The sequence below is a fragment of the Chrysemys picta genome, chromosome 3 (genome assembly GCF_011386835.1).
Source record: "Chrysemys picta bellii isolate R12L10 chromosome 3, ASM1138683v2, whole genome shotgun sequence".
In the NCBI taxonomy this organism is placed as follows: domain Eukaryota; kingdom Metazoa; phylum Chordata; order Testudines; family Emydidae; genus Chrysemys; species Chrysemys picta.
Window position 1 is genome coordinate 196,202,949 of NC_088793.1, and position 26,012 is coordinate 196,228,960.

General features: G+C 38.9%; 1 protein-coding gene across 15 annotated transcripts in view; it reads right to left on the minus strand.

The window, feature by feature from the left end:
- MACROD2 (mono-ADP ribosylhydrolase 2) overlaps nt 1–26,012 on the minus strand; it is a 1,307,214-nt gene that overhangs the window by 343,125 nt on the left and 938,077 nt on the right. For all 15 annotated transcript variants that reach the window (XM_042847036.2, XM_042847039.2, XM_042847056.2 and 12 more), the window contains one exon: nt 22,541–22,614. In XM_042847036.2, coding sequence (XP_042702970.2) covers nt 22,541–22,614 — 74 coding nt within the window. The remainder of the gene's footprint in view (nt 1–22,540; nt 22,615–26,012) is intronic.

The following is a 26,012-nucleotide window of genomic DNA, read 5'->3' on the forward strand; positions in this document are numbered from 1 at the left end:
CATTCAGACTGAAAATATTACATGATACATCCTGCCTGTTTATTATCAGCTACAGTTATTTCATTTGTATTCTCTTCCTAAGGAACAAATCAGTGTAAAAAGACACACACACACACACACACACACACACACACACACACACACAAAAACCCAACCTCCACTTCCCCTGAAACAACCAAGAACGTCTGAGGGTTTATATTTCTCTATTATATGCCATATGTAGTCAAACCAGTCTTAATTACTTAATGACTGTGGCCAAACCTTATTTAAAGTTGAAAAACATTCAGTTGTTCGGTTCCTACCACTTACTCCTGCTTAAGTTTCTCATGTCTCTGTAATTACTGCCCTATGACCACAACCGGAAGTGAGAATATTCACAGACACAAGAAAAGCTCCCTTTGTTGTATTTCTGAAAATAGGAAGTCCCACAAACTTCATGAGACAGTGCCACATGTGTTACATGTATTGAAGTTTGCCCATAGTTATCTTAAATAAAACACAAAATTATTTTTAAAAAGATAAATTTACATTGAATTTCCTCAAGTACACAGCTTGGCTGGATTCTAGCTGCACTAAAGTGATGTAAGTTTTGATGGCTCCATAAATACTACGGTCCAGAACCTCTGGTATAAATTGACTTTAGTGCAGCTAGAATGATTTACACCAGCTAAGGGAATAACTCAATATTTTTAATTATACACACACACACACACACACACACACACACACACACAAATTATTAAGAACACTGTATTGCAGCTCAGCTCATTTTAAATTGTCTATAATTAACTATACAATAAAATGCTCCACAATAAACCACTTTTACTGCCTTCCAAATCTTTCACTTCCATCTACTGCTACACAATTTTCTTAAAGTAATCTCTTTAAATATTTATGAAAGGTGTCCAAACTAGTGGCACTGGAGCCTAAGTCTTCTTTTTGTGCCTGATCCTCTTCCCATTGGCGTGAAAATCAAAAACTCTTGACTCCAGGGAAGCAGAATAGGCTGGTTAACTACAAACAGGTACAACAGAGACAGCAGTAAAAGCTTCCACTCATCACCTTGATATCAGCAGTAATATAGATTCCGTCCCTATCTACTATTTAATTTTACATGGGCCAAACAGCTATTATATGACAAAACTTCCAGTCACTAACAAACTGGTCTGGATTTTAATCAGTGACCTGGAGGAGAAAGGCTCAATACCACATTACCGATCCCAGTTTTAGGACCCCCATCTTCTTACAAAGGTTGACGCTCCTTCAGTCAGTCTTTCTCTAGTTCTCATTATAAAAGTGAAGACACATTCATTTTAACCTTTGATAGGTTTGGGGGAAAAACAATAATTAACATACCTCAGTTGCACATATATTTGGCTGATTTCTTAAACTAATTGTCAAATTTGTTATTCTGATTTGTGATGAAGAGAAGGGATGAAATCCATAAGTACATGGATTTGTGTCATTTAGTCTTTCAAATTTTAAAACATCTAGAAGGCTCAGTGCATTGCCCTATTACTACAGAAGCTTACACTCCATCCCCACAGAGATAATTTATTAGGAACTTTATGCTATCATTTCTGAGACCAAACCTCTCTAAATATTTTAGTGAATTCTCATCCACACTCAGAGTATCTAGAATCTGAAAATCTTTAGTTTAAAATACTTTAGTTTAAATTAGGAGCCTGCTCAATACTTTATTTCTTCCAAGGCCATTCTGAACAGTCCCTGACAAAATGTATGGCAATACAATATTATGCCAATTAACTACAGCCAATCAGCTGCTAATATTATGTCTTCATTATTAATGGAAAGCACTGTTCTGCAGTAATATGCCAGAAGAGTAACCAAAAAAGAAAACTGACCCAGTTTTACCCAGTTTTACTTATATTGTATTTCCTAACATTTCCCTATCAAATTTATGACTTAGCCTGCAGTTTAAGTTCACGATCAAATATGACCTCTCAACAATGGTCTATTGTTAATGCACTGAGGGTCATCTAGGCCTCAAAACCACATGCTTAACACATACTTGCATTTTGATGGAACTTCATAAATTATGCACCTTATATCACTTTATGTTTTATGTGCATTCATTAACTACAGTGCACCTCTTCAGCTAAACCTTTCTAAAGCATTTAGTAAAAAATATTCTGAAAAAAGAAACAACTTCAAATTACTATACTACTTGGGATTATTTGCATGGCTGATAATTAAATCATCTCAAATGGGGGTTGACTGGTTTTGGAGATTAGGAATGGAATATAGGGTTTTTGCTTCAGGGTCATTAGCCCAGTTCAGTAGAGTTACGAACACCAGAGTTACAAACTCACTGGTCAACCACACACCTCATTTGGAACTGGAAGTACGCAATCAGGTAGCAGAGACCAAAAAAAAAAAAAAAGCAAATACTGTACAGTAGAGTACCGTGTTAAACATAAACTACTAAAAAAAATTAAGGGAAAGTTTAAAAAAAGATTTGACAAGGTAAGGAAATTGTTTCGGTGCTTGTTTTATTAAAATTAAGATGGTTAAAAGCAGTTTTTCTTCTGCATAATAAAGTTTCAAAGCTGCATTAAGTCAATGTTCAGTTGTAAACTTTTGAAAGAACCATAACGTTTTGTTCCGAGTTACAAACATTTAGAATGATGAACAACCTCCATTCCCGAGGTTTTCGTAATTCTGAGGTTCTACTGTAGTGTCTGAAAGCTGTTAGCAGCTGTTGATGTTTGGTGGTCTATGTGAAATGAGCTGATTGTCTCAATCCAGATTCAAGGGGACAAGTGTCAGAATCAGAAAAAAACACCCCAGGAACTGGTATAAACTGAGACCTTTGTTGGCAGTCTCAGCGGTGCTGGCACGGATTGAATGGGTTTAGAAATTGCACTGTTCTCTCTGCACAGAGGCTGACCTTCCTGATCAGAGTTGAGAGACGCTGGCACCTCTCAGCCCATGCTTTACAGTACTTCTTCTGTGGTAACACAGAGAACATCAGTACCTAGAGCTGTCAGTGCAGCTCCTTGAAAAAGCTCCCTTTCTCACACAGTCTTTTTTTTTTAAAAAAAATATATACTGCATGTTCACACTTGAATGAATGACTTAAGTTTCAGTTGTCGAAGAAGTGCGTAGGAAACAATTATACATCGCTAAGTGGTGAGACAATCCACATTATAGATTGGGGGACAGCAAATTACCTGATAGCATTTAGTGTCCAATTTTGTTTAAATAAAAGTCGTCTAGGCTTATAGGTATCACTACAGCAAGTCAAATCAAATCAGGCACACAAATAGCAAGTTCTCTCAGTCCTTTCAAAGAGATTTGGTTGATCCCTTCAGCAAGGTCAAAGTCTGAAACCAACTGAAATAAGACATGGAGGGATACACCCTTCGCTGCATACTAATTAGCTTATATTATTTCAACCTTTCTTTGAGCTGTTCACAGTTCCAACTTGCTTTGCCTTGTGGGTACGAAGCTCCTTCCTTAGGGCTCTGGTCTCACCTCGTTTAGCAAACCAGTCAAACACTGGCCTGCACTAACCAGCCGCATATTTTTGTGCCATCACATGGTATAGAAGTACCATCCCAGCAGAGAATGCACGAACAGAAACATCCGATCCAGCCTACATCTCCACATGAGGTCAAAAGGTAGCAGCTGAGCTCTAAACGGCAGCTGCAGGAAACCAGGATGGATCAGAACATAGTTACAGCCCTTTCTGTTTCTTCTTCCCTGCTCCCAACTGCTCAGCTTAATGTGCAAGCGGCAGAATGAAACTTACAAGATGAATCAGATTCATACCTCACTGCTTACATGGGAGGCAGAGCAGTGGTGACAGGGGGCTAGTTTACACTAGAATAGCTACAGCGGCGCAGCTGCACCGATACAGCTGTGCCGCTGTAGAACGTCTGGTGAAGACGCTCTATGTCGATGGGAGAGAGCTCTCCTGTCAGCATAACAAAACCACCTCCGTGAAAGGCGGTAGCTATGTTAGCAGGAGCAGCTCTCCCACTGACATAGCGCTGTCCACACTGGCGCTTAGGTCGGTGTAACTTATGTCAGTTGGGGGTGGTTCATTCACAGTCCTGAATGACACAAGTTATACTGACATAACTGCAGTGTAGACAGGCCCTAAGAGAAGGGAGAGGAATAGCAGAGGGGCAGAAGGCACAAGTGAGAGAAACAGCAAGAGACAGGAAATCTTCCAGATCCATACCCCTGGAGTCGACCTTTGGATTATGCAATCTAGGTGCATACAGAGGACCCTGCACTTCCAGGATCCTTGCACCACATGCAACTTATTCAACCAGCCAAAGCACCTTTCTGATTCCCAGATGGTGGTCCCATCTGATCCCAGTGCCAGTGGGTCATAGCTGAGAACGAATTCCATAATTACATTTGGAAGGGTGCAATGCAACTTCAGTCAAAGGTCATGAAACCTCTGGAAAGTAGGTGAAATCACCACAGCCTCAACGGTGATGAGAGACTGGAAGGGAGTGGCCTGGGTATATCTGTATACCTGGTGAGGAGAGGAGAAGATCAATATTAGGGAGAGAGCTCTGTGAACTTTGTTACTTTGCTTAGGGCCTTACAAAATGTAAGCTTGGACTTCTCTCACCAAATCTACTGCAGACCCACTCTGCAGATAAACTCAGGGAGTGAAAAACACGTTAAGATACCTTCTTCAACACCTCTCGCTCTCTCTGCTTAAAACGATGACAGTGCTACAAATAGAAAACATGGAGTCAGCCAGCCAACTCAGCACTGCACTCTCAGCGGCTCCTGTCTGCTCCGCAGCTGCTGAACAAAGGCAGAGAGCAAATACACTGTTGGAAGGCAGTATGCAAGGCATCTTCCTTCTCGGTCTACTTCCTCTTCAGCAGTACCCACAAACTAGTAGGGATCTCCCTTTCCTGCCCCTTACACAGCTTTTAAATGTAGGAAGGGGAGAAAAAGGCATCAGCTGTCAGTGAAGTTAAAAGGGAGAAAGAGGGGACAACAGCCAGGGTGAAACATTAAGGAACTATATGCATGGGGATGCATCTTGTACAACACAACTCTTTAGTTACCATGTCAGTCACTGACTAGGCTCAGATGGAAGAAAGAGCATCCTGGAAGGGAACCACCATGTATAGCACTTTCCTCCTCGTAATTCAAACTGAATCTTTCTCATCTAAATCTAGGGCAGGGGTCGGCAACCTTCAGCACGTGGCCCATCAGGGTAGTCTGCTGGCGGGCCATGAGACATTTTGTTTACGTTGACCGTCCGCAGGCACGGCTCCCCCGCAGCTCCCGGTGGCCGTGGTTTGCCGTTCCCGGCCATTGGGAGCTGCAGGGGGCCATGCCTGCAGACGGTCAATGTAAACAAAATGTTTCGCGGCTCGCCAGTGGATTACCCTGATGGGCCACATGCCAAACGTTGTTGACCTCTGATCTAGGGATTTAAACAGCCTTCCCAGGTAAACTGCCTCCAGGCTTGGGACTAACATTTCTTTCATAGGGTTACCAGGAATGGAAATTAAGACCATCCACCTTTCTCTCGGAAACTCTAATTCACTGAGCTCTCAAGCATTTAAATGATGTACCAACTATTTAGCTACTTATCTGACTATGCAGAGTACTTATTCCATAATAATTTCCTAAAAACGTACTGTTCCTCACACCTTCCTACAACTCCCGCCAGTTTGGATAAATGTATAAGATATATTTCTGTAGAACTTCTACAGTAAAACTGACATGCTGGATTGTAACTCAAATACATCTCCCTCTCAAAGCTCACTTTCAAAATGTGTCCCCTCGTGTCTTAGAAAGCACACCAATAATACAGTCTCTGGCAAAATATACCATATTACAGAAAGTCTATTTTCATTTTAAATATGTGAGAATTCAACCTTTTCATCTAGCGACAGTAACTGCCCTTACAAACATTGCTATCATTAAAGCTGTGAATGCTGCCATTCATGGTTAGCAATCCTGCCACAAAACTGTATTCCCAGCTGAAATTCAGCACAGTTCTGAGGACTGGGGGGCAGTTCTATGGAAGATTTTAACCTCAATGTTTTTGTATTATGAGACTCTTCCATCAGCATCCTCATTACTATAATTCATATACTCTGGCTCCATCTTGCCCAGAAACTGTTGTAGCACCCAAAATGTACTTTCCCTGTTCTGAAGTGCTTAGTCTTAAAGAAACAAACTATAACTATAATGAGATTCTGTAACGCACAATAAAACTATGTTTAAAATAGCTAGGGTTTTATACAAATAGTTTTAAACATATATTAATAAGCTCTTGCATTGCTACAAGTTAAAGCAGTGTCAAAGTGTAAATAATCCATCAAAAAATCTGGGATAGTCTGTTCCTTGACTGCTTGCTAGGAATTGTATTTGCTATGTAAACATTAATATTGTGCCTGTGGTGGGAGATTTTAGAAGGCACAAAATCCAGTTAGGCAACCGATTCCCACTGTTAGTCAATGGGAGTAGGGCACCCAACTCCTGTGTGTGCTTTTGAAATGTTCCCCATAATGATGTTATCATCTTACAAATCACTGAGGCGACAAAGACATGAAGAAGTCATTAACATGCCAGTAAGAAGTCCCAAAGGAGGAGGCTTGTTTACGCACCGTAAGAAAGAGGTGATCCTTTGAATTGTGCCGAGTTGTCATAGGATCAACTCCAGAGCAGCCAAGTGTTATATGATGAACGTCTTCCTTGTTTTTTATGCACAAAGTTTTGTGTATTCAACTGAAAAGACTAAACATGACCACAAGTTCAAAGACTTTTTTAAAATAGGCAAAAGGAATTTTACGTGCACCCTTGCAAAGCAAGAATAAATCAAAAAGGGATAAGGAATTTAATCAAATGTACTTCGAAAATAGTAATTATGTATTGACATCTCACCCAAAGGCTAAGATGATGAAAATGTAATGTGATAGGGAAGGCATTTTAACCTCTCAGTTTACAAAGCCCAAGAGGACTTTAAGCAAAAGGTGAAACTCCCAGAGAAAGATGCTGAAAGTTGCATAGAAGGCTGTTATAAAGAAGTACAAGGAAATTTCTACCACTGAAGGTTAGTACCTACCATTGTTTCAGACCTAGTAACCTATGCTTATCACAGTGTTTCAGTTTAGAAACATTCTTCTAACAGTAATTGTATTTTGTCAATGACTCTGTTTGGTCTAACAGACTTTGCTTTTATTTCAGATTATTAATTATTATTAATATTATTTCCATTAAAAATGCCTTAGAGACCCAAGTGAAGTTTGGGATCCCATTGTTCTGGGAGCTATACAAACAGAATAACAATTCTCCTGCCCTAATGAGTTTATAATCTAAACATAAGGCAAGACACAAAAAGTGGCTTTACCAACAATGGTTCCAGTTCAGGACAGCATCCCAATTTAGGACAATTCAAGCATAAGCTTAAATTCCAGTGAAGTCAATCGAACATAAGCACAGGCTTAAGTGCTTTCCCGAATGAGGGCCAATAAAAAGGGAGAAATGCAAAAGCCATGGGCAAATCTGACGATTACATTATCATTATGCAGTGGCTAATGTACACCAGGATGATTTCTCATTCAACTGAAAAATTATGTTGCCTTCTTTTAAACGTCTGCTGAATTTTGTTTTTAATCCTTTGGGATTGCTTCCAGTATGCCCATTTCCTTTTTTTTTTTTTTTACCACTGCTTAATTTTTCAATTTTTGTGTGTGCTAATTTTGCTACGTCAAGGAGTTTGTTGTAATATTTTGTTTGTTTCCCTTTTATAAATATGCTAATGAAGACAACCCGAATTGGATTTAGTGATTGATAATGAGTACAAGTGCTGTCAGGAACTCTAGCAGAAAGCAACCTGAACTCTGACTTCAAAGGAGATTGAGTCAGAAGCAAGGTAACAAGCTAAGCACCAGGTGAAAGGCAACAGCGGCCCTTCTTCAAAAGAATACTGGTTGTGGTCAGTGTGGGTATGGGGAGAGTTGTGACACTGTTTAATCTGATGTTACTTTTTACTTAAAACTCGAATGGAAAAATTAGATAATCAGACATTTTTCTTGACATTGGCCAATGTGCAGATACTGAACAGATCCAAATTTCACCAACATTTTAGGGGTATTTAGATGGATGGTCCTGATTGGTGCCAATCACTGCTTTCTAGAAAAGAAGAATTCCATATATGATCTTAAGAGGAATAATCTGTTTATTATTAATATCAGGAAAACAAAGAGAGGCAACTAAACCATCAGGACAAATAATTTGGCTTAAAGTCACAACAGCCAGGCGATAGACCTTTAAGCTGTGTCCACTGTATTATTTTAATGTATTGTTTTATATTTAATTATTTCTCAAGTATTATCCATTGTATCCTGGGAAACAATCATTCTCACACTCCCATGAATTCTCATTTTCAATGCTCCCCACAGTCACACAATTCTTCTCACTGGCACTGTCATTTCATAGCTGATGGACAGACACATTTTTCACCTCTCAGGACATTGTATGTTACTGAAACTATGAAGTATGTGTCCAGTAACATCTCAGCTATTAAATGTCAGAATCATCCATCTTAAGCTATATATCAAGACGCCATAACCTGGCAGCAAGGAATCCATTTTTTTTCTTATAAGGAAGGCACTTTGGCTCTCAGAATTCACAGCCGTTCATCCCATGAAATTTGATTCTGCCCTGCTCTTGGTGGCTAATATACTCAGATACTATAGTGATAGGTGGTGGTATAAAACCATAAGAAAAATAGGCAGTGTAAAACCCTAACAAAAATCTTTCCATCCTCGTTAGCTTGTACTGCAGAGACTCAGTAGTTTGTTCTTTTTGTAGTATGGGTTAAAAGTTGTATAGCAATGCAGTTGTTTATTGTATTATTGTACCCTACCCTGACACAAAGGACATGCTGTCTTTTGCAAACTGTAGGGAGTTGAATCGGACATTCACATAGGAGAAAACAGTTTTGCTTCTTCTATATAGCTTCTTCATCCATCAGACCATAATTCCTCTACTATCTAGAGAATCAGAGAAATTAAATAAGGAAAATAGCCATTTCAGCGTCTAGTCCAGCTCCCTGACATCATAGAACATTTTCTAGTGCTTTATCCTTAAAAGTTTAAAGTAATGAGCTTTCTACCAGTTCCTACTTGGGAAGATTTTCCAGATAGTCATACTCTTTTTCCCTTTCTTAATTTTATCCCATTTCTGCCACCTTTGTAGATATCAATTAACTGATGTAAATATGCAAGAGTGTGAGCAATCATACACTTTTCAACATTCATCTTGTCCTCCTACTTAGCTATCTACCCCAAAAATATTTCATTCATTTAAATGTTAATCCTGAATCACTGAAGTCAATGAGAGTTTTGCCCTTCAATAGCAGTACGATAGAGACCTAAAGTTTAATCCTTCATCCTCTAACCATTTTGTTGTTCTTCTCTGAACTCCCATCAATTTGTTATCTTTCTCATAATGAGGTGCACAGGAGTGAATGCAATATTTTAGGCATGCATCTTGCTAAAACACTCACATCTCTCTGGGTCCAAATTATTTTTCAATTAATTCTATTTCATTGCACATTTTATTGTAAGTAGAAACAGGACAAAGCAGCTCAGATAACAGAAAACCTACAATCTGAACCTTGAGAGAACTCAGGTGAACCTTTCTGAGATGTCAGCTTGTATTTCATGAACCTTTAAAATTCCTGCTTTGGACAAAGACTAGAAACATAAATACTGGAATAAAAAAGGACCTTCTCTTCACATTTTGGGTCCAACTGGAAGAAATACCAGAAATCAATCTTGTAAGTAACTATGTTATTGCAACAATTCCAGTCCAAATTGTCAAACAACCCGTTACACACTACTGCTTACATAATCGCAAAGTACAACAGCTTAAAGTCATTTTACTTATTTGAAAATGTTTTTGGCACACACTATCACAGTATCTGGGCACCTCAGACTATACAACTCAATAGAACACACCATAAAAAAACAACCCCAAAAGCCCTCAAACAACAATAATTTTATAAGGTTGGTTATCTGATGTAATTATTTAAGGCTACAATTTCCTGTTATTATAACTGCCTTTGAATTGTAAACATAAAATATACCTTGGTAAATTTCTATTATTAGGTAGTTAACTAGTGTAAACATAAAAGAGCCCAAGCAGACAACTGCCTTATGTTTGTGGCACTAATTAGCAATAGCAGAGTTACAGAAGTAATTATTTATGTAATGAATGTTATGTAATACCCTAACAGCATCCCAGTGCTCACTGATTTCAGGTAATGGGTTTCAGCTGGCCTGACTAGCGTACCCCCCAACTCACTATTGTCATAATCTGTATCCAAAAGGGGAACATAATGTATCATTGGAAAACTAATAACTCACTGATCATTAATATTTTTTCATGATGTATGTATGTGGTGTATATTAAGATTCATTGATATATGCTGGAATTATGACTAAAATGTGTTAAACAAGGCATAGCAGGAGTTGGAAAACAGGTCTTCCCCAGGTAAAGGAACGTGTAGGTGTTCTCTGACCAGCCCAGTCATCAGACAGAAGCAGTGAAGGTCTATTTACATATTAGGTAAAAAAAGCTATCAAGCTAACAAGCAGGGGAGAAGACAGCTTGGTGTCTACACCCTAGCAGGAAAGAGAAACTTTATCTGAGCTATAAAAACAGAGAGTCTGAACTTAAATGATAAGCAAAGGAATCAAATGATTGTATACAATATTACTATATTATAAAAGTGTATCAAGTGAGGGTTTTTTATGAAAGCTTCTGATACACTGGTGATTAATATCATTGTGAATTGTATGTATTAACACTAGAACTTATGTATACATATTGATATTATTCTTAACGGTCTGACCAAACAAAGAGAGAAACAGGTTTTACCCAGACAGAAGGGAACTTGGTTATCTACCAGTCTTCAATGCATGATGTGTGCAAACACAATGGAAGCCCCCTTTATACAGAAATCAGCAGGGGACAGGAAGACCACAGGAAGGGAAGAACAGCAGGAGGTCATCCTGCTTCTTGAAACAAGGTCATTGCACTTTGGAAGAGATAAGCGAGGACAGAAGCCATCTTTGGCATTCATCACTAGACCGGATACAAGGGGCCAGAGCTCTTGCAAGCTAAGAAAGATGGGGCCTTCAGCAAAGGAGAGTTTGAAGTATCTGGTAACTGAATATAAGTGAGAAATCTGTTTAGGAAACAAGTTAGCCCCTGGTGCTTCTGTGAAAGGGACTGACTGAATGAGGATCAGCTATGGCAGGAAAGAAGAATGAGGGAAGCCATCTTGAATAAAGCATGTACTTTGCTGGATTAAATTTTAGATTTTTAGATATTTTCTTTTACTTTTATTTGCTTGTTTCTCTACTTTTATTTGGCATCAGTCATCCTTTGTCCTATTTGTTTTATTTTTACTATAAACCAACTCAGTCCTGTGTTTGCAGGAAGGGTGTATTTACCCAGTTAGGAGAATAAGCTGTGACATGCTTTTGTCTCTTTAAAGGAGCAAACAAATCTTAATCTCTCTCAATGGTCCAGGAGAGAGCTAGAGATTTTGGAACACATGTTTTTTGGGGAAATTCGGGACTGGGAGTGCATTGGGGTCATATTGCCAGGGGTAAGCAGAGTGTGGCTGGGGGGTAACAAGCAAGTTGCTGGAGTCAGAATAGCTGAATCAAAGATGCTTAACCCACAGACACTCCGTTCAAGCTTGTATGCTGGCGGGGAGCATCCACAAAAGAGACCCACAGCAACAGAGTCTTTTGAAGCACTAAGAGTTACAGGGCAGACTGTGACACAACTGCTCACTGGTCTGAGTTGCACCCCAGAATGTGACAAGTACGTTGACGGTACACAACATTTTACAAAGAGGTATTGACTGATTTTCTACATACATAAGACCTATGAGAAGAGGTTTTCCCATGGCACCAACAAATTTTACCTCAGAATTTTCTTTAAAAATACAGGAAACCATTTTTTTTCTCCTCCTACAATGTTTTCCTTGGGTCAAAGTAATTAATATACAACATTTTCACCAGAGGTGCTCAAGCAATTTTTTAAAATTTCATAACTGACGCGGCAAGTCCATAGGTGCCGGGGCTATGAACTGCCAAACCTAGAAATGCTGAGGCTTGGCCCTGGCAAGCCTTGGCACAAATTAAACACTGATTTTCACTTAAGTACATTCTATGCCAGGAATGAGATTAGGTAATGTGGGACAACCTCAGCAAGTCTGAGCTCTAATCTATCCTCCCAAGAGGATGTCTTCCATCCTTTTTCTTTTAATGGCTGTATCAAAGTATATATAGAAGAAGTAACAAAAGCTTTCTTAGTTTAATAAACTAGCATTCTTAATGAATGCAGGCTTTGTCAGCTCTGCTTTATCAGTCTCTCACCCGAACAGCAACCTGAAGATCATATATGGAAGTTTTATTCCCAAGGTGGCTTTACTTATCATTTCAGAATATGACTTGTCTGTCGGGATGGTAGTATTTTTGGCTTTGGGGACTGCACTGACTCTCTTTGAGACCAGGCTGAGAGGAACTACACAGAGTAAGTAAATTGTTTTAATTTTGTACAAGTTGAAAATCACCTTTTCTTCCCCTCTCAACGTTAGCTAGATGACAGTGGCATGATGGCTGATTTTCATTTCAATCAGACGAGCATATGATTAACACCTAATTAGAATGCAGAAATAGAAAGGAGATCATTTTTTAACCTACCCAGGAGAATAGCGTGGGTTTTTTTTAAAAAAAAGATTATGTTAATTAATGATCCTAACATAAAAAAGCTACCAAAATAGCCATCCAAATGCCTTTGCTATACTTTTGGAGTTGTCAGTGTTTTCGTTATAAATCCATATATTCAGAGGTTTATTTCATAGTAATTATATATAACTTCAGGCTCAAAACTGGGCACAAAAGATCTCAGCTTAGGCAGAAATATATGTATTTTTACATATCTACAAACAAAAAAGTGTTCCGCTGACAGCTTTAAAACTACAGAAATACACACCAATCAAGCAAACAAACAAAACATTACCATATTAGGGGAAGTTGCATGAATTAGTTTAATGTATAAAAGCTTTTCTTTCATCAATGAAATGCTACTAGGTAGCTGCTCCAGTCCCTTTGGGTATTTAAAGGGAGTGGACTATATAAATGTGACTATTATGGCAAGGAAAATAAATCTGATGTTAAGCTGAAAGGGAAGACACCTCACTGAATGTATAAGTCCCAAGGCAAAATTCTCAGACTTCTTGTGTCCATCTGCACTCAGTATGTAGAGATAAATATGAGATCCGTTGTCCCAAGCTCCCGCTTCAACCAGCTGTCTTTGGAGACTGAGGAGCCAAGGCTATATTGCTGAAATCACTAAAGAGAACAGAAGGACCAGCCAACCATAGCACAAGAATAGCTGAACTGGGTTGCTTGGCTGCCTTCGTTGTCTCTGGAGGCAGGGCAGCCTCTGACTGATTAGCTGACCAGGGAGCAGCCCCTTTAAATAGTGAGCAGCCTGAAGAGAGGAGAGCTGTTCTCCTAGGAAGCCGCTTGCCTCTTCCACAGGCAGTTGGATAAAGCACTGAATTGTTAGGACAAGATCTGCTAGGAGCTGGTCTGACCTGCAGAGCCTGATTGCTGCTGCAACAATTGGCCAGTTCCTGCATATGGAGACAGAAGGCGGAAAAAACAGAGCTGAGAACCCAGGGCCGCAGGGAAATTATGGACTTTGAGGGCAAAAACAGGGCTGGAGGACAACAGAAAAATCCAAAAAAGGCCACAGGGCAAGTGGGAGAAGAGTAGTGGAGATAAAAAACGTGGAGGGGAGAAAGCACTGGAGCAGTGTATTGAAATGGATCTGGGGGTTCAACCAGGACAGGGAGTTTTGGAGATCAAAGCAGGACATTGTGATGTCCAAGGTCTTGAACCTGAACCTATGAGCGCCCAGAGAGCCATTGATTGCTGGCTGCCACCTGATACCTGCTGAAAGCTGCCAGGCAAGGAACTAGCAGGACTGCAGCTGCAGCCATGGCAACACCCATGGGAGCCCTGACTGGAGGATCACCTGGCTCCACCAATTGGTCCAACCATGCTATTTAAGCCAGGAGGCAAGATAGGCAGCTGTCTGAGCAACTGAGTGATTCCTTATTGCACTTGTGCACGTTTCCTGCATTCCGCACCCAACCCTGCTCCTGTTTCCTGCTCCATTCCTGGCTCCTGCCTTCACCTGTAGTTCCCACCATGCAGCTGCTATGTGCCTGATCCTGGCCTCACACCTCTCTTCCAAACATTGCTTACTAGTTCTGGCTCTGACTGCCAGCCCCAACTTTTGACTCTGACTCTGGCTTGACCCTTGGCTTTAGTATTTGGTATCTCACCCTAGCTCTGATTCTCAACTTCAATCGCTGGCTCTGACTCTGGTCATCAGGAGTTTGACTCTGGTTGTGACCGTCAACTCCATTCCTGGAGCTGGATGCCTGCTCCACCCACTAGGCCTGACTTCTGCTCTGATCACTAGGCCAGACCGCTTACATCCCAGTCTCTAACATACCGTCCAGTAAAACCCAGGACAACTGTGAGGTCTGCTCTTAAACCTGATCAGTCACACCTCACCTGACTCCCTCCATTCTTCCTGATACAGTCATGTGACAGTGGTGAAGAAATTAGGAAAAGACCTGTTTTCTTCAATCACTAGAACAAGGAACTTTATTAGAATAAGGAAAACAGCCTTATGATTAAAGCTACTCTGTCTTTCCCTCTTCTTGACTTCAGATCTCTTGCCTAGACCATTCCCCATTCAACCCCCTGGTGCCTGGCTTCCTGCCACAGTTTTAAAGATATAGTACTCAGATCCTTGCAGAGTTCGCAATTCTTCTCTCTGAAGTTTTTCTCCATTCTTCCTCCCCATGCTAAGATGCTGTGTGTGGCTAGGGGAGAAAATGGGCTCTGTAGGTTCAAGCTGCCGTACCAGTTCCAGCTGCTACCTCCACTGCTAATCCAGGCCAATCAGATTGAGTCCACATAACTCATGTATATCTGCAGCCACCACCACTTAAGCAAGCAGGCAAACACAGGTGCCACCAGTTCTCCCTGCTGGTAAGGCAATGTCCAGCCAAGGACCAAGACTATGGCTGTCATGCACGAAAGGCAGTTTTATTTCAGCTGTTAGTGGTGAAGAACATCACTGTAACTGATAGAGCACGACGTCTGTGTATGCGTACACACAAACAGAGGCTTTTCAAAGTTGGCCACTGATTTGAATATTAACATACTACATTAGACATTACTGATTCAGGATAAAGTTAATATCTGGCTAAAGATTCTGGCTTGCTGGCTGGGGAGACCTCCTCCTAAAAGTATGCTAAAAAAGGTGATCTAATTTCTAAATACCTCTCCTCTTTTTGGCACTTATTGTCTGTAGGCACTTGGTGTGAAAGCTTTTCCATTACATGGACAGTCCATATTTTACTATACCACAATTTCATAGCAGGAGTCACATTTTTCCAATAATGTGCAATACAAAGTCTAGCTGTTAACAAAAAAAAAATTCATTTGTCACACCTGAGATACCACTCTTGAAAACTTTGGCCTGGATGAAATACTGACACCACTATAGTCAAAGACAAAACTTCCACTGAGTTGAATGGGCCCAGGATTTCATCCATTCTGCTATGCTGCAAATCCCACGCCCCTCCCGCCATGTTCCATCCCCACTAAAAAAAGTGTACACCTGCTAGCTAAAATATATGGAGCCAAATGTTACCCACTTAAGGCTACAAAAATCTATTGAAATATTAATCCCAGCAAAGAATCAGGAACATATTGACTTATTTTCTATGAATGCATTATTCATCCACATCAGTTGTTGTTTTGATGGAATGGGTGGCAGATACATTTTGCAGATTTTTATTTCCCTAATTAGGTGCATACTAAAAGTTGTAGCATTTTGTGCAAGTAAAAGAATAAAACCTCTGCTATTGAATGTAAGTTCTTTTTTGAGCAGCGAAAAGGTCCTGAGGCCTTTCAGGTCAGTGACATAAGGCATCGCACACATTGGGAGTTTTCTTTTTTTTTCCCCTTTTGAGATACATAATGTGATTCTGAAATAAAAGTGACAAACATTTTTTAACATTGCATATGTTCAAAGATCTCTGCCAAGAAAAAAAAAAGAAAGAAACAAACTATTGGGACCAGGAGCTAAAAGTCCCACAGTTCCATTTTGATATATAATGGGGCAATGTCTCTGACCTTGTCAAATTAGCACAGAAAGAAGCATTCTGAACTGTTTAAGGGGCTTAATGTGCATTTCTTAAATGAATTTCTAGAGAATAATTTCCTATAGGATGGAACCCAATTCTATTCTGTGCTCTGAAGAACCCTGTTAAACCTTGAGAGGTTTATGAAATATGAAAATGTAGTTTGCTAAAGAGAGAGCCTAGGTGGTCTGCAGTAAATTAACCCAGTACTGCTGATTACTACCATTCTTGTGAGTTTGCTCTAAGGGATTTCCATGCTTACAATATAATACCATTTACTAACTGCTAAACTAGATTTGCCCTCTGGCTGCAAGTCAGCAGATATAGGTGTAAAACATGGCTAGAAATTAGTTTGACTTAGAGCTACATTTCAAGACTAGAGCAGAGCTGTGTGTAAAGCACAACTAAATACAAATTGTTGCTTATTGTATTGTTTTCCCTGGTGAGCACGATGTAGTTAAGTTTTAGACTGCGATACAGCGATGGTCAGTGCCCTGCCTGCCAGGTATAAATTACTTCTGCTATACTGTATTTAATATTTAGTGTTCAGTAAATCAGGATATGTCTCTGTAAGGGTTGTTTTGTAACAATTAACCTCAGAAAGAGGCTAGCTCAATTTGCATGATAATGAGACATTCATCCAAGAGACACTGAAGTTAAACATGCTAATAAGTTTTTATGTAAACACCTGAGAGTTGGGCACAACAATGGACTTGGGTAAAAAGCCTTTTATTAAACGCAAATCAGTTTTCCAGTAAACACTGCCACAGACAAACTGATAAGGATCTACTGTGAAAATACAAGGAGATGGGCCAGCAAGGCAATATTTTCAATGATTCCAGGTTGAATAGGAATACATTTACTATATTCTGAATCAAACGGACACAGTTAAAATCTTCATTATTGCATCAAAAGGGGGGAAAAGATTACATGATGGTAGAGAGGTGTTAGTGGGGATGGTTGCCTCTCTTTTCAGGAACATGACAGTTTTTCAGGGATATGACAGTTTTCAGTACTGTGCTGTATTACTAAGTTTACAGCCTTGCTTATGTCATAGTGAGTAGACTATCACTCTGTTTTTATATCCTCCTATAACTTTTATTTTGCAATTTACTCTGCATTTTGTACTCCAGGCCCAAAAGTACCTGATATTTTCATTTAAGATAACTGGAACTGAATATTGTTCAATTGGGGTAACCACTGTTGGACATCTTGGAGAGAAGAGACAAGGAACTTCACTTTCAGAGGATGCCAAGTCAGGAATAGACGTATCTACACTTGGTTAAGTGCAAAATAGACTGTGGTCCCCTCCTCCTGCTCCCCAACAACAGTGAAACAAGAGAGCTGGCGTTGGTTAGTGAGAGCAAAGGAACAGCCACACAATCTGAAGGATGTCAGGCCAGCTGTAACGGGGTGTCAAGGTTCTTTTCTCTTTATCCACCCTGTTGGAAGGAGATACTGACTAATTTATGCAGACTTATTATGGCAGCTGTGCTTCTGGTGTGGAGTTAGGAGTGGCACTAATTAAAGGGATCTGGTCTCTACAGTGGAGAAGTCTCTGCAAGGAAGCCCTAAGAACAGCCAAGCTTAGGGAGAAAGCTTAGGCTGAAGTTTGTTGTTGTTTCAATTACCAACAAAACCATACCTGAAGAAGCGGGTAAGTGTAGACTAAATACAGTAGACCACATCCTCAGCTGGTGTAAATTGCTGTAACTCCACTGAAGTCAATGGAGCTGTGCCAGTTTACACTGGCTGACTATGTCTGGAGCACAGAGAACTGCAGCTGAATTTTGGGGAGGGTGTGTGGGAAGGGGAACCAGATAATGTACTCTCATCATATGATGGATGATGATGACGATGATGACATTCCACTAGTTTCTCTGGAGGATATTAAACAGCGGGTACTAAAGACACACCTTTTTAAAATTGGCAGGTCCAGATAACTAGCATCCAAGAGTCTTAAAATAGCGATCTGAGGAGCTCGCTGGACCATTGATATTGATTTTCAATAAATCTTGGAACACTGGGGAAGTTCCAGAAGACTGGAACAAAGTTAACGTAGTGCCAATATTTAAAAGGGTAAATGGGATGACTCATGTAATTATAGGCCTGACAGTTTGACATTGATCCTGGGCAAGATAATGGAGCAGCTGACTTGAGGAAGAGAACTTGATCAATACGGAATTAAAGGAGGGTAATATAATTAATGCCAATCAACTTGGGTTTATGGAAAATAGATCCTATCGAACTAACTTGATGCCTTTTTTGATGAAACAACAAGTTTGGTTGACAAAGGTAATATTGTTGATATAATGTACTTAGACTTCTCTAAAGCATTTCACTTGGTACCACACAACATTTTGATTAAAAATTAGAATGATATAAAATTAATACGGCACACATTAACTGGATTAAAAGCAGACTGACTGATAAGTGTCAAAATTTAATCTTAAACGGGAAATAATGATCAAGTGTTTGCATTTCCAGTGTGCTCCCACAGGGCTCGGTTCTTGGCCCTATGCTATTTATCATTTTTATCAATAACCTGGAAGAAAATATAAAATTATCATTAATAAAGTTTGCAAATGACAAAAATTGAGGGAGTGGTAAATAATGTAAACACTGACACAGAGCAACCTGGATCGCTTGGCAAACTTGGCACAAGCAAACAGTATACGTTTCGATATAGCTAAATGTAAATGTAACATCTAGGAAAAATGAATATAGGCCATAATTACAGGATGACTGGCTCTATCCTGGAAAGCAGTGACTCTGAAAAATATTTGGGGTTGCTAGTGGATAGTTAGCTTAACACGAGCTCCAGTGTCCAAAAGGGCAAATGGGAGCCTTGGAAGTATAAACAGGGCAATTTCAAGTAGAAGTAATGAGATTATTTTACCTCTGCATTTGGCACTGGTTTGACCACTACTGGAATACTGTTTCTGGTTGAAAAATTGGAGAGGGTTCAAAGAAGAACCATGGGATTGATTAAAGGGTTAGGAAGTGTGCCTTATAGAGACAGACTCAAATCTATTTAGCTCAACAAAGAGAAAGTAAACAATTATAGTCTGAAAGAACTGACATGAAGAACAAATATTTAATAATGGGCTCTTCAATCTAGCAGAGAAAGGCATAATATTTCCCTGGGTGGAAGCTGAAGCGAGACAAATTCGGACAGGAAACAAGGCATAATTTTTTAACATTAAGAGTAATTAATCATTGAAACATCTTACCAAGGGGCATGGTGGTTCTCCATCAATGGCAATTTTAAAATCAATATTGGATGTTCTTCTAACAGATATTATGTAGGGAATTATTTTGGGGAAATTCTATGACCTGCACTATACAGGAGGCCAGACTAGATGATCACAATGGTCCCTTCTGGCCTTGGAATTTATAAGTCTACAAACTGGTTCCAAATGTCAAAGTTTTCTTCTCACTTTTATGCAAAGAATGATTTTTAAAGATTGCCCTTGTTACAGAAATCAAGTAAGTTTTTGAAGATAGTAAGAAATATTTTTATTTTATTGCTAATCTATTTATGTTCACCTTGATAAACATGTTAACATCTAGTATTTTAAAATGCACATCAGAATAGATTATGGAAAACCATTCAATTTATAAGAAAATTTTTTTCTAGAACACTAGTTAGACCTTTTCAGTGATTACCAACTGATGGCCCACAGTGGGGTTTCTCCTACTGGTATATGATTTCACACACAAATCAGATCTTCAGCCAAATCAAGCCCCCCTCCTTTTCTCCAAAAATTAACAATCGGCCCAAGAGATTACTTCTGAATTGTTGCATTCATTGATATACAATAGTCTAGCATGCATCATGCTTTAAAATGCATCACACTGAGGACTTAGATTTGATGTCCTCCTAAGCACCAGGGAACACAACAATATAATGGGGAGGTGCTATACTGGGACCCAAGACAGACACAGTGACACAGCTGGACCTCCAGTCCATCTTTAGAAGTAGTGATGCTGTAAACATATGATTTTGTTAAAAACATTTGTACTGTGGCGGCACACAATGGCCCCATTCAGGATGCGGGTTCCATTCCACTAGGCGGTACACAGAAATATAGGAAGCTAGGGTCCTGTCTCTGAAGAGTTTACAAAAGAAAGGAATGATTATAGTGAGCAAGTAAAGGGGTGGGGGATCTGCAGGCTGGAAGGCTCAGAATTAGAAGGAACTGGTTTAGAGAAGGCAAGAAAAGAAGGTAGCAAGTGCTAGTCCCAATGTTAATGACTATTTACACCAATATATGCGGTCTGCAAACTACATGCCACTTTACAAACAGATTGAGTCACATTCCTTTCCCTAAAGTGTTTACAACTCAAGTAAAACACACAGAGAAGATAAGCACTCCCAATGCAATCCATGACTGCTACAGCTCTTCTGAACTCTTATAACAAGGCCGCCATTCAAGCCAGAGACAGGGATTTCTAAGAGCCTGGGGAGGACATTATATCAAGTTAATTGAAGGAGCTAGAAAAGCGCTGGGGCAGCACACTGAGCCAGAAAGGAGTAGGAAGAACCAGAGAAGGAGAACAGGACATAGGAAAGGTTCAAATATAGGACAGGCAAGGGACAAACATAATGGAGGGTATAGATAACATCCAGGGAAATAGATATTTGTTGTGTCTTAAAAACAATAGCCTAAGCCATAGAGCAAGATGAGAAAATAGCTTTTGTCTAAAGAACTCTTGCCCATCTGTTTTACTCTAATTTGCAGTCTACTTTGCCAAAAGAAGTCAGGCTCCCTGAAGCACCATTAAAATAAAAATGATTAGGAAGGGAACTGAAGCAAATAGTACACACAAGTTGTGAGACGCAGATTTAGTTCTGGAAAAGGAAAGGTTGTTTGTTTGTTTTTTTTGACATTTGTAGTGAAAAAGCACAAAATTGAAATAGGATCAGGCAAAACACTGAAAATGCACAGGGCTGGATGGAATATTTTCAGTTTCTACCATTACATCTGTTTTAGGATTTAATAAACCAGATACAAATAGCCCAGACTTTCAAAAATACAAGCATAAAGTTAGACCTCTAAGGCAAAGTTTAGCCACCTAAAAAAATGTCCAGATTTTCAAAAGGGCTGACTAACAATCTAGAACAGCTATTGACTTGAGTCTTGAAGACCCATGGAACTCTGGAGAGTCAGGCCAGTTTTTTAGAGAATTAAATATGGACATCAGAGCATAACTTTGGTCATCCATTTAAAAAAAAACTTCACATACAATTTTTGCATTCAACTCTAAAGTTGCTGAAAATACTGTGCTCAATTTATCACTTAATATCCCTGGACAATCTTGGTAAACAGAATCCCAAAGATACATTTCCAAGCTGAAATATCATATAGATGATTATTTTGGAAACCATTCTAACCTGAGCTGTGCAAAATTAAACATTTTGTGAGAAAAGTATTAAACAACGCTAGACACTTTGAAATCCGATGGCTTTCAAAATATGGAAACAGGCATAGCTTAAATTTAAGACATCATGATTATTTTATTCATTCAGTCACTTTTTTCTGCTCAATTCTCCAGTTCAGTGCCACTTAATATATTCCATCAGAGTTAAGAAGAAAAAAAAGGAAGAAAAGAGAAACAGAGCAGGAGGTATGGAGACCACTCTGTTGAAAGCATTTTGTTTCATAAAAAAAAATAACCGTCATGACAGTGTAGTTGTGGAAGTAGTTCAGGTCTGTTAATGTTTGACATAGGTGTGAAATTTTAAGTAAGTAGACAGTTTCCAATGAAAAGTAATACTATAATAAAGTGAAAGGAACCTAAAAATTAACGAACTCAGAGATTATTTTCATCATAAAGCTCTTTGGCGTAAACCAGCTCCTAAAAAACTACTGTCCCTGGTAGTTGTTCCACTGAAGCTCATTATATACATTCCCTTTACAGGATTCTCTTCATTTTTATATGAAAACTTTGTCTCTCAGGAACAACTTTACGCAGAGGATGTGTTTTTACTTTGCCTAGAAACGTCACAATGAACAGGCAATGTATTGTTTCAAATAGAATATATTTCCCTTTAGCCTCCATGTAGCTTATTAAATGTGATAATACTCCTGCTATATATGGTCCAAACTACCACTGATGTTTCGCACCTGCTTTGTTGTATTTTACACAGTCCTAATTTCAAAGGATCAGTTGCATACTTATTACTATGGTCTTTCACAATTTTGGGGTCAAACTAAGTAATCCTGAAATCTGATCAGGAAAGTTTTTTTTATTTCCTACCTCATTGTGATTCTTGTTCAACCATTCCTTAATAGTGGTAAGGGCAATAACGGCAGCAGGCTCATTTGGAAAACCTGAACAAAGAATGGAAATAAAAAGAAGAAATGGGTTAGTTGTGTGTGTATAAATACATACGGAAAATAGAAATGATCTGATAATGTCATGTGCTACAATATTTTTTATCAGCAGGAGCTGGGGATTACAATTGGTAAAAGTTTTCCAAATTTACATTTATCAACATTTTGAGTTTAAAGAAGGATGATTTGCAGTTTTTTTAATTAAAATATCATCCCATTTAAATTCCAGGCATATACCTAGTCAATTTTTTTTTAATTTTGAAGTGTTAAATTAAAAAAAAAACATGGCAAGTTTTTTTCCCCATATTTTGATCAACTCTATTTGGCAAAACTCTATTATTCAAGAGTCGTAGAGTACAGGTCATACCACAGAATTGGAAATAAAACCTTTATATCACACAAACATGTATTATGTGTATGCTTCATAACAAATAGAAAAACTCTTTTAGAAATATCTTAAGAGTTTTTAAACATCTACCTTTTTAAAAATCTATTTGCCTGTAAAACCACGAGTCCAACTTTGAGAGCCTCATAAGGAGGAAAACAAATGTAACATACATTTTAGAGACCTCTACTAATCTACTATGTAAGATAACGTTGTAAATGTAAGAGTTTACTAAGCATAACATTTTGAATATAAGGTCAGATATTTCCGGATATACCAAAGACAGTGAAAAGAATTTTCCAACAGTATAGAGCTCATTGCCTTCATGGTTTGTAGGTATAAGACCAAACGATGTTTTCATTGCTTTTCCTAGGAAATTCCAAATTTGAAGGGATAGGCTATTTTTGTGATAAGTACTTAAAAAAAAAATAGAACTGTGTGAACACTGTTCAGTGGGTTGGATTATTAAAATATTCTGGGCAGAGATAAAACTGTGGGTCAAATGCGACTGAGTTGGCAAAAGTGCTAGAAAGAAACACCTTTATCACAGTTTGGTATACATCAGTGTACATGTATAGTAGTTTACACTTTATTCACACGCCACATAGGTGGAAACAGTTCCCCACTTCCTGAAAGTGAAAAAAGAAAACCCCTCAATGGCCTTTTGTCCATTGCCTTGCAGCTTGATGGGCCTAATTCTCATTTGTACTAAGGGTACATTTAGACTCATTTTAGGATCTCTTTAAATTGCCAGAGCAGTGACCATGACATTTAAGGAAACTCACCCCTTTGGAATTATTTTAATTGTTATGTTTGTGTGCCTTAATGTTAGCCAAAACAGGTGAAAGTATTTACATGCTTCAAACGAAGTGTCCATTTGCTTTGAGTCATGTCTCCATAACATCATTTCCCCCAAAAGAAGGATTTTACCCTCATCAAGTGCACAGTTTTGAACTGACAAATGAGATGTCTACTGTCTATTAGTTTAGTAGGTTAAAACACAGACAGACATTAATAGCACTTGATTAGTATTAACATTCAATATATGCAAATGTTGTACACATTTCTCATTAAAGAATAAACCTTTCCTTTTAGGGCCCAAAACCAGAGAGGTGCCAAAGACCTTCTACCCTTATTGAAATCAATGGGAGTTGATCAAAGGGGGTTCTCTGCAATTTGCTGGTATGATCCACTAGGGTTGCACGTCCTTGAAACATTTAACAAGGATGCTGTTAAGTTTACTTGGTCCTCCCTCAGTGCAGTGGGCTGGACTTGACTTCTCGAGGTCCCTTCGAGCCCTACATTTCTATGAGTCTACGACTCTAAGTTATCAAAGCAAATTCCTCATACCACAAACCAATGATCAGTTCTTTTTTAAACTAACAGAACCCACAGTGGGCTTTTCTTAACACTATCAGACGGTCAAATTCTGCTCTAGTTGTATACTGATAACACTGACTTCAAACAAATGTGTGCGAATGCACCCCAGGGAAGAATCCAACTCTTTGTATGAATTTCATTTCAGTTGGGTAACAGACATTTAAAACGGACATCTGTTACATGCAAATTAATAAAACTCTTCCTATCAAACCAGGCCAGCATTTCCCTGCCTTGTATTTGACATGTCTGCATGGACACACAATGGTTGGGTAGTAATGCCAAGCATATTTCAGACATCAAAATTTTACCATTGTGTATACATGGAATGTTTAGTTGCAGAACAAATCTACTTCTAGCAAGATTTGCCTTTAAGACTTGATTTTCCTCCCCACTGCAGGGTTCTTGCCCAAAGCTGCGATAAAATATTCTCAATTTTATGGAATTATAAATCCCTAAGTAAGTTGTACATTATTTAGAAAAATGTTTCCATACTAACTAGCCTTAAATAGAAGTTGATCTACAAAATTGGTGCTCATTTACCACTACATAGCCAGGATGTGAAAGAAACAGCTTGGGGAACAAAATAAAAACCCTGAACTCTACTTATGATTTCAAGAACTATCTTAAAATCTATAGGAGCCTTTTATGACAACAGTTACCAAAAAAAATAAACCTGATTACTTTACACATTTTTTTCTGGCAATATTGCTGAAAAAGATAATCACATCGGCTTTATGCATAACTAATACACAATGACAAAAGGATGGAATTTCACTTGCTATTTTGTACTCTCTCGGCCCAAAAGGCCCTACATGTGCCTGCATCCAGTGAACATGAAAACATTTAGCTTTGTAGACTTAGGTGAAGAGACAAAGTGCAATGTGATCTTTTAAAACATGTTTTTGTTTTGTTTTTATCTTAAATCTGCATTTCTCAGCCATAACAGCCCTTGTCTGCTCCCTCCCACCCTCCCTCCCGCACACATACTGTTTCCTTTCTGCACAAAAAGCAATCTCAGTGAGCACGTGGGAATCAAATTACTTGAAAGAAATGAGTTTGAGGAGCGTCATGGTTAACCAATTGCTGGAGCAGCAGCTTAGCCAATTCTGACTAACGGCTCAATTTCACAAAAGATAAAACAGGTAAAGTAATAAGATCGACATTGGCCCATATTACTGCGGTGAATGTTCCTCCAGAATACTGAAAAGGACAAGGGCACAAAAAGCCAAGGGAGCATTAGCCATAAGGTACAAGCAAACTCTGTATCCACACAGCATGTTATTCGAATTATTTGGGGGAGGGGTAGAATTTCTCTTGTGAAGTTTAAATTTAATTTAAAAGAAAAAGTTTATTTATACCCACAGCCCCTAATATGAAACAGGTTTTCCCAGATTCTCCAGTGGCTAAGATGGCAGCATCTTGGAAATAATACTGGGCAGCAACGTAAAAACATTGAGAGTCATCTTAGTTGAAATGGAAATTTTGATCTGACCCTCACCATTCTGCTGGGACTGCGAATTACCACTCACATTCTGTTAGCAGTAGCCATTTTAAAATCTTTTACTGTAGCAATATTCCTATCACAGTTGGCAGGGGCTTATGTTGCACCCATTATGTTAGCAGGGCAGGC